This window comes from Parasteatoda tepidariorum, chromosome 8, assembly GCF_043381705.1.
Source record: "Parasteatoda tepidariorum isolate YZ-2023 chromosome 8, CAS_Ptep_4.0, whole genome shotgun sequence".
Taxonomy (NCBI): Eukaryota; Metazoa; Arthropoda; class Arachnida; order Araneae; family Theridiidae; genus Parasteatoda; species Parasteatoda tepidariorum.
In genome coordinates this window covers 1,293,239-1,306,959 of record NC_092211.1, presented here as the reverse complement: position 1 = coordinate 1,306,959, position 13,721 = coordinate 1,293,239, and the positions used below count along the sequence as shown (strand labels likewise).

Below are 13,721 nucleotides of genomic sequence, written 5' to 3'. Positions count from 1 at the left end.
TGGTGTTCTTTCAAAAAATGAAAGAAAAAACATAATTTCTAGATCGAATTATCTTTTAAACTCTTCTGTCATTTAAAAATTCTTATTATTTATTTTATTTAATTTTATCAATTTAAAATTCTAGTTGAAGCAAACCAGTCATTGCAAATTTTTTTTAATTCCTAAATGAGAACAGAAAAATTAGGAGTATTTCTTTCCTTTCAGATGAACAAGAAAAGTATCTTTAGAATATAATTCTACAGAAAAAAAATTATTTGCTTTTGCATTTTTTTCTAGCTATTTTATTGTTTCAATTCTTTCTTTACTCTGTTTTTTAAATTTAAAATCTATAAATATGAAGATGCAGAGTATAGTTTTGGTTATGCCTTTTATTATGTTATTATAATGCTTTTTTAAATGCATTGTTGCGTTTTTGTCGGAGAAAATAGTAACTTCATTAAGTCATGGAAAATCATGAAAAGTCATGAATTTGAAAATCTAATATGTAGCAGATACCCTGTATGTGCATATTCTGAGCTGGGTTCGGTGAAATTGTTGCATTCTCAGGCGCAACTTCTGCATTTCGCAATATATTCTCAAATGCAGGCTTCATTTTCCACCCTCTAAAATCGAAAATCACTCTATCTCTTTATGGTGACTAATAAAATCAAGAAAATAATTATTTGTCAGATACTAGTTGTTTTATCATGATCACGCAAAGTCTTAGAAAATTATTTTGCCTTTTGTTAATGTATGTAGTGCTTTAAAATATTTTGTAGCGCTAAAAAAGTACTTGAATGGTGCTTATTTTTTGTTGAAAGATTTGGCTATGCACCCTAATATTTGATTTATGTAATTATAAAAAATTACAAAAAATTTACTTGTGTATGTCTTAGTTGACAATTCTCTTGAAAAATTGTGGAGACTAATAAATTTAGAGAGAATCTTCTTCTGTTCTAATTTATTTTCACTCCGAAATCTCATTTTTATTAAATCAAGCCTTAGTATTATGGATACAGTTTTGAAGCAACAATTTTAAAATGTTTTATTGTGGTGAGTAAAGTTTCAGCTCTTTTCTAAATTGAGAAAATTTGTTTATATGGCAAATACATGTGTGTATAAAATTTTAATGCCCAGTATTTCCCTTTTATGTTGTAGCTACATGCTAAATTCTCCCTGTATTTGATTTTTCAATGTTTGTAGCTATAGTATATTTAAGAATTAAAGCTGTAGCAGTATTTATTTCAGTAAGTACAGTTAGTTGAAATTTCTTGCAGGGTTATTTTCAGCGGGAATCTATGCACCTCTCAACAAACCTAATGTTTTCCATGCAGTAGTGAGAATCATCAAAGAGAGAATACCCGAAGTATGATTTATATATTCTTACATATTTTGTTGTTTTACATATTATCACCTATTTTGATTTTAATTTTGTATAATAACCGAGACATAATTGATTTATCTTTATCTATTTTGATTGGATTTAGTAAAATAACTGAAGTATGAATCATTAAGTTAGTTGCATATTTTCCTCTTGTAATTATGACAATAATCTCTTAGATTTTGTGTTATCTTATTGAATTTTGGAATTGTCAAATATTCTTAAAAGAGTGAGCGTCTCAAGGTTTGTAAAAAAAAAAAATTTGAATGAATTATATACATAAATTTCTAAAAAAATTATTTTACCATTTTTGTATTTGACCTTTTATATGTCATTTTTAGTATATGGTAATAAGTATTTTTTCTTCGTCTTTATGATAGCTTATAAATAATTTAAAAGCAGTGGTGAGGTTTTCCTTCATAAAATATGAGTTTAAACTAAGTATTTATGAAAAAGTATAAGAGTAAAAGAGAAAAGTTTAAATATTTTCATTCTAAGAAAGTTGAATATTTAGATTTTGTTTTATGATGTTTTTGATTTGTGTTCAAAAAATAAAACAATTGCAGAAAATATTGTATGTCAAGATGATAGAACGCTGATTGTTTAAAAACAAAAATAGAGAGAGAAAAAAAACTTTTTTTAAAGCCCTGCTAACTATTTTAGGATGTAAAATTTATTTCTGAAGTTTAATTTTTTTTTCTTTTTTTTTTTTGTAAATATTCATCTTGTCTGTTTGAAACTTCATGTAAAGGAAACTTTAAAATATCAATTGCTATTTCTTATGCAGGAGTGATTGTAGTCTGGAATTCAGGCTCTTTTGTACCATTCTTCCAGATCTAAAAATTAAAAGTTTGGTTTTTCTGCAAATATCACAGAATTAGGCAGATCCCAAGATCATTAGTTCAAAGACGTGCGCAAATCTGAAAACTTATAATCTGACGAAATTTTGAAACTTAAACTGGCTTCCGTTAACAAGAAGTTCACATATACTTGATTCTTCCGCCAATTCGATTATTTTGGCTTAAAGGATTTCCGCCATTTTGATTCTTTGGAACTGCATTGGAATCTGCTTATATGCGATATTAATATCAAACGTCGATTTTTTGTATTCGCAATATTTAAAAGTTATTCGTAGTTAATCCTATTCTGGGGTTTAAAAATCCTATACTGTGATATTTGGTTTATCTATAATATTTACGTTTTTTAAAAGCCTAATGTTGTTATTTGTGCTCGGGCTTGTATTATCAAATATCTATTTTCTTATTTATACTTACTTTAAGAACTTCGCGTTGAGATTTCTATGCTTCAGATTTAAAAATTATGCTTCGTGATTCGTATTTACTTGCTTTAAAATTTTAGCACCGCCATTTGTATTTTCGCATTTTAAAATCTAATATCACAATAGTAGTAAGAATTAAGCTTTTTCTTGAATTAGTTATTCTAAAGGTGTGATATTCTTAGTAGATGAGTAGATAATTTTATTATTAATGCTAATTCGTAAGATTATGTTAAATATAAGTATATAAATTTATCTATTTTTAACATATTAAATTTTCATGGTTTTTATCTTTTTCAGATTGAGGTTTTGAATTTAACTGATAATAAGTTATATACAATAGATCCTTTGAGTTCATTGGTTCCTGCCTGTAAACAATTGAAATCCTTAATTCTAAAAAATAACAAGGTATATAATATTTAAATCCTATTATTTTATGCATATTATTCTACAGTGTATATATAAAGCCTAATTTACGTTCTTGGAAAAATCCAAAAACTCAAATCTGTACCATTTTATTGAATCTGAATTTTTTTCCATATCAATTGCCTTTTAAAAAATTTGTGTGTGGAAACTAATTTCATATTTTTAATTATTTAAATTAGAACTTTGAAAAATGATATTGTCCCTTATGCTTAACATGAGAAATTTTAATGAATACAGGCCTCCCAAATGGTCCACAATTTTCCCAAAAGTCCTCAAAAAAAAATTACCACCGCAAAAGTCCGCAGTCATCGAATAGAACCGCATTTTACTCATTTCTTTCAACAAAAAAAAATTCACCTTAATCAGAAATAATTTATATTTTACTGGTGTAGTAGTTCTACAATCACGTGTTCCGTCTCTCATGAAATCGCTCACCTATGACGTCATGTAAAAGATCGATCATTTTCAAATCAATGGGAGCTGTAAGCTGTGCACATTTTAGCTGAGTAATGAGCTCAAAGTTTAGGATACACCAACAGATAGCGTTTTCCCCAAAACTAGCACATGCTGAATTTCAAAAATTTTGACTTTGTGTTTTCTGCAAAATGTTTTGTTTTTTAGGAAATAATTTGTTTTAAGAATATAACCATTTTCTAGTTAAAATTGTTTAGAATATTTAAAACGTAAATATTTCAAGTCATGGGGAAATGCAAATTTTTAAAACAATGGCTTGGTATGAAGGATTCTAATGGACACATTGTTTCTGATTGGGGCATCCAGCGTGAAAATAATTTGATTTGTGTGGTGTGTAACATGATGCTTGTAAATATTGATAAATGTTTCTATGCTATTAAAAGGCATTCTGAATCGGAAAAACATAAGTCAGATTTTGCAGCTAAGAAAAACTCCAACCAGCTTTCATTATCTTGTCATACTTCATCATTAAGTATGCTGAGCAATAAGGATCAAGCTTATAAAGCTGAAATAATTTGGTGCTTGAAAATGATCTCTTCTAATTTCCCACTTTCTACCTGCAAAGACGTAGATAAAGTGTTTAATTGTATGTTACCTTCCTCAACTATGGAACACTTTTCACTGAATCCAACTAAAGCATCATACCTTATCACTGATGCGTTAGCTCCTTATTTCAGACATGAATTTTTGAGTGAGATAAAAAATTCCTTTTTTACTTTACAGTTCGACGAAACTACAAACAATGCTAATTTTAAAGAGCTGCATACTAGAGTTCGTTTTTGGTCTGAAAAAAATAAAAAAGTTTTCTCTCATCACTTAGAGACATTTTTCTTAGGCCATGCAAAAGCAGAAAATGTCATGAAGCATCTTAAATCTGCCATAGATGATGCAGGTTTGAATTTTTCAAATTTGTTTATGCTTTCCTGTGATGGACCTAATGTTAACAAAGCCATATTTAATCTAATGAATGAAGAAATAAAATCAATTAGAGGAGTTGGGTTGCTAAATATGGGATTTTGCAACATACACATGCTACATAATGCATTTATAAAAGGTTAAAATGTTTTTGGGTGTAACTCTTCTGATTTAGCTATTGCATTGTTTCACTATTTTGATGGATGGCCTGCCAGAAAAGAAGATTTTCGAACTGTTTTGGTTGAAAAAAAGCTGAAAGACCTTTGCTTTATCAAACATTCAACTTCGAGATGGCTTACTTTAGAACCAGCCGTTATTAGAATTTTGGAACTTTGGGATGGAATTGTCCACTACTTTTTGAAATTTATACCCTCAGAGAAAGAAAGTTAGATTCTGCAAGCTATAAAAAAATTGTTTCTCTTTTAAAACTGCCACTTATTAAAGCAGAGTTAAATTTTGTCTGTGCTAGTTCTGCAATCCTGACCAAATATACTAGATTTTTTCAAAATGAAGGACCTTTAGTGCAAGAACTTATGATTTCATAAAAAAACTGCTGTTTAAAATTGCTGGCAGAGTTTGCAAACCAGAAACTTTGACATATCTTAATAAAAGCACGTGTGTATTAGGTGATATATTTGATCAAGACAGTTTGTTGCCTTCAAAGGATATTGTGTTAGAAAAAAACATACTTGACTGTCTTATTCAGTGCAGTGATGTAGAGAAAAGAAATTTCATGCTGAATGTTCAAAAAAATTTTGTTACTGTTGGGTGTTATATTTTGAAAAAAGGACCTCTTATGAATGAATTATTATCTATATTGTCATGTATTAAACCTGGTAATATTAAAAAAGCAAACAGTTTGAAAAAGATTCAAGAAATTGCATCCTTGCTACCATTTCCTTCAAAGATGGGAGATGTAATAGATGAATGGAAACTTCTACAGATAGAAGTTATTGAAGAAAAACCAATTGAAAAGTTTTGGAGTAACATATTTGAAATTCAAGGCTTAAATGGTAGTGTTAAATATATGAATCTTAAAAATATTATTACAGCAGTATTGACACTTGCTCATAGAAGCGCAGATGTTGAAAGAGCTTTTTCCAAATCTGGTAGAATATTATCAGAAGAGAGAGCGTCTATGTCTTCTAGAATGCTGAATGCACATTTGACTGTAGCTGATGCTTTAAAAGCATATGATAATAAGCCTGAAATGGTTCCAATCTCAGAAAAGTTGTTATGTTTAGCACGTGTTGCTTACAAAAGCTATAATCTTTATCTAGAATTAAAGAAGGAAAAAGATAGAATTGAAAAAGAAAAAAAGCTAGAAGAGCTTAAAGAAGCTGAACTAGAAGAGAAACTAAGAGCATGCTTAAAAAGTCTAAAATGGATATTTCCATTTTAGAAGACAAATTAAAAACTGCAAAGAAAGAAGTCAAGGATTCCACAACAATTATTGATACATTACTTGAAGAAGCAAACAAAAAATTAAAAAAAGCCTTAATGTCCAACAATATTGCTNAATTGTAAAAGAGAAAAGTTTAAATATTTTCATTCTAAGAAAGTTGAATATTTAGATTTTGTTTTATGATGTTTTTGATTTGTGTTCAAAAAATAAAACAATTGCAGAAAATAATGTATTGCAAGATGATTAAACGCAGATTGTTAAAAAAAAAAATTTTTTAAAGCCCTGCTAACTATTTTTGGATGTAAAATTTATTTCTGAAGTTTAATTTTTTTTTTTGTTGTAAATATTCATCTTGTCTGTTTGAAACTTTATGTAAAGGAAACTTTAAAATATCAATTGTTATTTCTTATGCAGGAGTGATTGTAGCCTGGAATTCAGATTTTTTCGTACCGTTCTTCCAGGTCTAAAAATTAGAAGTTTGATTTTTTACTTTTTCGTGAACATCACAGAATTAGGCAGATCCCAAGATCATTAGTTCAAAGACGTGCGCAAATCAGAAAACTTATAATCCGAAGAGATTTTGAAACTTAAACTGACTTCCGTTAACAAGAAGTTCACATATACTTGATTCTTCCTCCAATTCGCGCCATTTCCAGGATTTCCGCCGTTTTGATTCTTTGGAACTGCTCTGGAATCTGCTAATATGCAATTTTAATATCAAACGTCGATTTTTTGTATTCGCAAGATTTAAAAGTTATTCGTAGTTAATCCTATTCTGGGGTTTAAAAATCCTATACTGTGATATTTGGTTTATCTATAATATTTACGTTTTTTAAAAACCTAATGTTGCTATTCATGCTTGTATTATCAAATATCGATTTTCTTATTTATACTTTCTTTAAGAACTTCCACGTTGAGATTTCTATACTCCAGATTTAAAAATTATGCATTGTGATTCGTATTTACTTGTTTTAAAAATTTAGCATTGCCATTTGTATTTTCGCATTTTTAAAATCCATTATCGAGGTTCATATTCATGAAATTTTAAAATCTAATATCACAATGGTAGTAAGAATTAAGCTTTTTCTTGAATTAGTTATTCTAAAGGTGTGATATTCTTAGTAGATGAGTAGATAATTTTTAGCATATTAAATTTTCATGATTTTTCTCTTTTTCAGATTGAGGTTTTGAATTTAACTGATAATAAGTTATATACAATAGATCCTTTGAGTTCATTGGTTCCTGCCTGTAAACAATTGAAATCCTTAATTCTAAAAAATAACAAGGTACATAATATTTAATTCCTATTATTTTATGCATATTATTCTACAGTGTATATATAAAGCCTGATTTACGTTCTTGGAAAAATCCAAAAACTCAAATCTGCGTCATCTTTATTGAATCGGAATTTTTTTCCATATCAATTGCCTTTAAAAAATTTGTGTGTGGAAATTAATTTCATATTTTTAATTATTTAAATTAGAACTTTGAAAAATGATACTGCCCCTTATGCTTAACATGAGAAATTTTAATGAATAGTTAATTTCATGTTTTACAAAAATTTATATGATGCTTGTTACTAACAGTAAAACTTGATTAGATTAACAAACTATTTTTAAAAAAAAATAGTGCATGGAGTCCCTCAGCGAGGAAGAAGTTAAACTTCGCAACCTGCGGCGTTAATTGTAGAAGAATCAGCAGTCGTAGAATGATCACTAGTTCTATTCAACGACTCTTTTTCCTTCTCCACTCGGTTCTGTGCTCTGTAATCACGGTAACATTGTGCATTTTTCCCTTGTGGACCTCTTGAACCTGTGGAAGTGCTTGTGGTTTCCTCATCGTCTCGCCCTGGAAAATGTATTTGTATTAATAATGTATGTGAATGCGTCATAATATAATTTCAAAAGAGAAAACCTAACAATCAATTGATATTCACAAGAGACGTACCTTGACATAACCTTAAATACCTTGCGTTGTCCGTGGGATTGTTTTCACTCATTTTTTACAATTGTTATCCACTAAATTTGAAAATAAAAAATACTACCCTATTAAATTATATGTGTATCAAAACAAACTAAAGAAATATTTATAGAAAAACATTACTTTTATGACTTTTATTATTTTTATGCCAGTGAGAACCAAAACAAAATGGGAATGAATAAGGGAAAACAAGATCCAACCACATGATTTCCCGGCCAATAAAAATACAGCTTTAAACGCTTAGCGCAACCTTGTTGGAAGTCTCATAAGAAGTATAACTTCAACAAAAAAAAGAATTCTTGTTGTTGGAAGTTTCATCTGAATAGTTTAAAAACATCTCTTGTGTACGATTTGTTAAAAAAAAAAAATATGAACAATAAAGAGAAATATTAAGAGGTTCTTTGTTTCTCCTGCCCTGAAGCAAGGTCTTGAGAAACATTGATTAAAAACTGATCTTTGCGATAATTAACAGGAATAAGTTCATGAACCTATTCAAACCATTGAATAGATTCATGAACTTATGATAATTCTTTAGTCCATAAGTCTGCATATGTAACTGATATTTATTTAGTGTTTGACTAAATGAGTGTAATAATCATTACTATCCATTGTTCAAAGAGAGGGGTTTTCAAAAGATTACAGCAGACTTTTTTTGGATTTTTTTTTTTTTTTTTTGGTTTTGAGGTAACATTCANATTCTTAGATCAATCACCAAAAAAAAAAAAAAAAAAAAAATTTATTTCCCTTCAATGAAAATAAATTCAAGGTCATTTTTAATCCTCTTTTAGTACATTTTTATGAAATATAGCTTTATTATTATTTCAGCTAGCTAAGATTAATGTGCTAATTGTCTCACGCCTTAAGTTTTCATCTTAGATGGGAAAGAGTTTAAAATTTGGTTCTTTTCTTTCATATAATTATGAAATTATTTTAATTTTTACAATATGTTTTTTNTTTTTTTTTTTTTTTTTGCTTTTTGTTAAAATACACACTGTTTACACTTACATTACTTTTAAAATTTGCCAGGCAGTTACATTGAATTGAGGTCCTGTTTTGTTAAAAATAATACATAGTATTTCAAACTTTTTCCTAAGTTATGTATTGATATATATGTAAATATATCTATGTAAAAAAAAACTTTTTATACTATTTAGATTAAGAATGCAGATGACTTAAATTCCATAAAAGGAATGGAGATAATTGAATTGGTGTTAGATGGTAATCCTTTGTGTGATGAATTTAAGAGTAAAAATTCTTATATCAGGTAATCTTAAATTGTCTTCAGTCTTATGTATTTTTTGTCTTCCGTTACATTGTTAGGCAGGCAAATAATTTCTGATATTGAAATACATTGATCAATTGAGTATAGAATCATATCCTATGGAATATTTTAAAAATTAGTGATTGCCAAACTTTTGCGACAGATACATTATATTTTTTTCAGAATTAGTAATTTGGTCTTTGTTTATTCTTGGAAATTTTTTTTTAAAGATAATTAAATACTTAATTTATATAATGTAAGTTTGTAATGTAAGTCTCTTCTAAGTTTAGGATAAAATAAAAAAATTTTAAAGCAAAGTTTTGTTTCGATACAAATTTTTTTAAGACTATTATTTCTATATTATAAAAAAAAACAATAATAAATCAAATAATAAATATATGACATTTCAGGTATATGATTAATTTAAAGTCTAAAATGGACATTGTTGTATGTTATTGTAATACTCCTTTTGAAAATCTGCCTTAAAATGAACCTTTTTTTTTATTTCTAAAATAGTTTTTTTTTTTAAGTAGCACTTATTGATTTATATTCATGTGCCTGGGTGCCACTCTTCAGTCCCGAGTCTTGAGAAGAAGAAAAAAATCAGTGGACTAAATCCCATCGATTAATATCTCTTTCTCAATTGTTTTTTCAATTGTTTTTTTTTTTTTAATTTCTTTAAAAATGTGAGATTCTCTTTTAAAATTAAAATAAATTTTAATGAAAATGCTATTTATTGCATATGATCAAATAATGTCACATTGCAATAAAAGAATAGGATTGAACTTAAACATGTGCTTGTGTGAACAAAATTTGTACTATTTTTCAATATAAATCTGATTTAGTTTACACTTTTCCCTGATGTTTTGAAATGCTAGTCTTATGTTAAATTACGATTATTATTTTTTAAAAAAGAAAAGAAATTTATAGAGTTAGGGGAAAAAATATAATGGTGAAAGGGAAAATAGAGAAATGAGTGGCTTTCAGAAAAAGATAAGTGGTTTATATCGGTGATTAGTGTGAAAAGATAAACAAGGTTAGCTGCAATTTATTTTTGTTTTGTTAGTTGTAAAAAAAAAAAATAATGAAGTAATAAAATAGAAAAAAATATTGTTTATCTTTTTAGCTGGAAAGGTGCATTTTGCATTCAGCTATAATTTTTTGGAGATTCTGGTAAACAATGCTAGACCATGTTAATTAATCAAAAAAATAAGTGGAAATTTTTTTGGGTGGCACCCATGTTCATGTGTTTTGTTTACAGTTTTTAATAGATTATGTAGCCAAGCATCTTTTGAATAATGACGAAATTAAAAAAACAGAATTAGATAAATTTGGTTACACTTAAAGTTAGTAAACCAAAAAAATTATGTTGTGGTAATTTACAAGGCTAAAACCTTTTTATTGAATTACTTTCTTCCATTGAGATGCGTTTAATTTTTTTACCGATTATAGTCTACTTTCAGAACATGAATAATTGCTCGATGGAAAGTTTGGCTGTCTGTGTGGTGGACCAGTGATTTGTGAACAAGCTATCCTTTATTCAGACACTTTTTTTCCTTTTATTCTTTTAACTATTTACCTAAATTGCTTTTTAAATTTTTAAAGCATGATAAAATCTTAATCACAGTTTTGCTTTTAATTTATATATCTGGTCCAATTTCAAATACTTGATATATGACTCTTGAGATTTGTGCATCACTATCATTATAATTGTAATTTTGTTTACAGTGCAGCTCGAGAACGTTTCCCTAGATTGTTAAGTTTGGTAAGTTGAAACTTAGTTACAATTTATATTTCAGCTGTGTTAATCTTTTTTGTGTTGTATACTCTTTTGTTTTTTTAAAAAGGATGGACATCAACTACCTCCTCCAATTGGCTTCGATCTTGGTGTAGAAACGTGTCCGGAATCAAAGGTATGTATTAACAAATTAAATTATTTTCGTGATAAACAGGATGTTTTCTAATTACTACATCAAAAAGTCTTATCTAATTAGAACATCAAAGAAGAGAAAAATGTTCATATTAGTGGCCTTTTTATTGTATTTTTCAAACCAAAGTTCAACAGGGTGCATAGAGTTTTCAAAAAGTGCTTATTTTTTTATTTAAGTTTTTTAAAATCCCTTAAATATGTTTTTATTTTCACTCGGGGTTTGTAAAAAGTGCTTGATCTTTAGTTTTTTTTTTTTTTGCTGTGTCGTTCTAAATTATGAAAAATGCATTTCTCTGCAATATTTATCAGAAACGAGTTATTTTATGACGATTATAGGAAGTTCATAAAAAAAATTTTGAATTATATTGATTTTATGTTCTTAAATTAAGAACTTTAAACAATAGAAAAAATAACTTTCATCACTACTACACTTTTTTTTTTGGAAAGTGATTAAAAGTATTGTTTGAGTGCTCAAAAAGTGCTTATTTTTTGTTGAAAATCTGGCTACGCACCCTGTTTAAAGTTGTTAATTTATACAAGGTTTATAGATGTTTCTTGATATAGCCTTTGGTTTTGAATACTTTCAAATTTCAGGAACATTTAAACATAGCTGTTTGATTTGTAGGTGTATTAATATACGGATGTATCCTGGTATTGTATTGCACTATCATATATGACTGATTTTTTTTTTAAAAATTGATGCATATAATTTATTTTTCTTGCTTTTTAAATTTTATTGTTTTTTTGTCCACCATCAATAAACCCACTAATTTGTTAACTGATGTACTTGTGTGCATTTCTTAGAATTGTTCTGGTTAATAAAGGAATTTTTAATTTGCTAGACTCTTTTTTTCTTTTTAAGACTTATATTTGTTTTTCCCTTTCCTTCCAGAAATGTTTCTTTGCAGAAAGTGGAAATTCTACTCACAAAGACTTGGTGATACAATTTTTGGACCAGTATGTATACTCAATGATTAAAATATCTGAGTGAAAAATATATCTTTACTTAGTCATTTTTTTTTTAAATAATTTTTTTTTAACTTTTCAACTACAGGTATTATACCATTTATGACTCCGGTGATAGATCCAGGCTTCTTGATGCTTATCATGATCAGGTTTGTAATATTTTTATGCGTTGAAAGAAATTTCTAACAAGCTTTTCTTATATTCTCTCTTTTTTAATTTTCTGGTCTTTATTTTCTCTCGTCCATAACTAACAATTTTGCAATAATATTCTGTATGTTGATATTTTTGTGTTGTAAAATCATGTGTGAAAATGTTTCTAGTGTAAATATCCTATCTGAAAAACTATGCTTTTATTTGAAAAACTCATAAAAATTTTTGAACATTTAACAAAATGTCAACAAAAAAAATAATCTGAAATGGGAAATAAAAATAATGAGTTTTAAAAAAAAAGGGTTGTGTTATATATTTGTTAAAGTGTGTGTTTAATGCATACCAACATTTACAATATAATCTTACTAAATTATGAATTATTAAATTTGCAGTTGTCTTATACTAGTTGTGTGCGTTTTTTAAAGGTGCTTTTTTTATTGGGTATTTTTTGAAAGATCATTTTCTCTTTTCCATGTTCATTTTCTTTTTACCCTGTCTATTTTTATCTCATATTATACAGAAGGCGGGTTTTCACATTGTTTTATTCAACGTTTTTCTCAATTTATTCAACCACCATTTGGGCATACCATTGGTCCCTATGGTATGAAAGTGCCAATTATTTTGCAGAATTTTTGCCGATTAGCTGGCCAACTGAACGTTGCCAATTTCTTTCCTTAATATAGAAAGAAAATATCAGATTTTGTGAAATAGGATTTTATAGACCATCTAATAATTTACTTCTGACAAAAAATGTTTAGCTTCATTACTCATTGTATTAACGTATTAAAATTATGAAGAAGAAAAAAAATTTACAATTTTATTGAAAAAAATTTTGTGGCTGTTCACTAATTTACATTTTTAATATGAACTTATTAATGTTTTCTTAGCTTACTTAATTCTTTACATGTCTTTATAAATTTGGTATGGTCAATAATATTAATCTTCTTAATGTTTTGTTGGATAACCTTTCATAAATAACTTTTATTTAAATCTAAAAAATATACTCAATAACCTTTAAGTAATAGTTAAATTAATTCTTATTTTGAATTGAATTTTTTTTTACATAATTATTTATAGTAAAGTAAGGGAAGTAATTATTAATTTAAGGAATAGAATGAGCCATTCAGTATATGATATATTTAAAATAGTGTATAATAATTTTATTTATGGTGGCTAATATAATCAAGAAAAGAGTTTTTGAAACTAGCTATTGAATCAGAACAGAAACTAGTCAGAAACTAGCTATTTTATCATGATCATGTAAAGTCTTTAAAAATTATTTTACACACATACACACACACACATATATACAGGGATGAGATTTTTCCGCTTTTTAGCGGATTTCCGCTTTTTTCGCTTTTATCTCTTGAATTTCAGCTTTTTTTAAATCAAAACTTCAGATTTTCTAAAAATTTCACTTTTTTTTATAAGTATTCCGCTTTTTCAGAAAATTCACCAATTTTCAAAGAGAAACGGAAAATTCACACTACATAGCTACCAATCCTTTCTCATTTTTACTTATTTTAGCTATTTCCTCCCCTGTTACATGCAGCAGATAAGATTTTCCGAATTTTTTAC

At 27.4% G+C, this 13,721-nt stretch overlaps 1 protein-coding gene across 1 annotated transcript in view; it reads left to right on the top strand.

Annotated features, from left to right (window-relative positions):
- Nucleotides 1–13,721, top strand: part of LOC107456009 (nuclear RNA export factor 1) — a 41,997-nt gene that overhangs the window by 15,950 nt on the left and 12,326 nt on the right. The window contains exons 10-16 of the mRNA XM_071184678.1: nt 1,257–1,345; nt 2,937–3,044; nt 8,991–9,100; nt 10,826–10,862; nt 10,945–11,010; nt 11,920–11,984; nt 12,082–12,142. Of these exons, the coding sequence (XP_071040779.1) occupies nt 1,257–1,345; nt 2,937–3,044; nt 8,991–9,100; nt 10,826–10,862; nt 10,945–11,010; nt 11,920–11,984; nt 12,082–12,142 (536 nt within the window). The remainder of the gene's footprint in view (nt 1–1,256; nt 1,346–2,936; nt 3,045–8,990; nt 9,101–10,825; nt 10,863–10,944; nt 11,011–11,919; nt 11,985–12,081; nt 12,143–13,721) is intronic.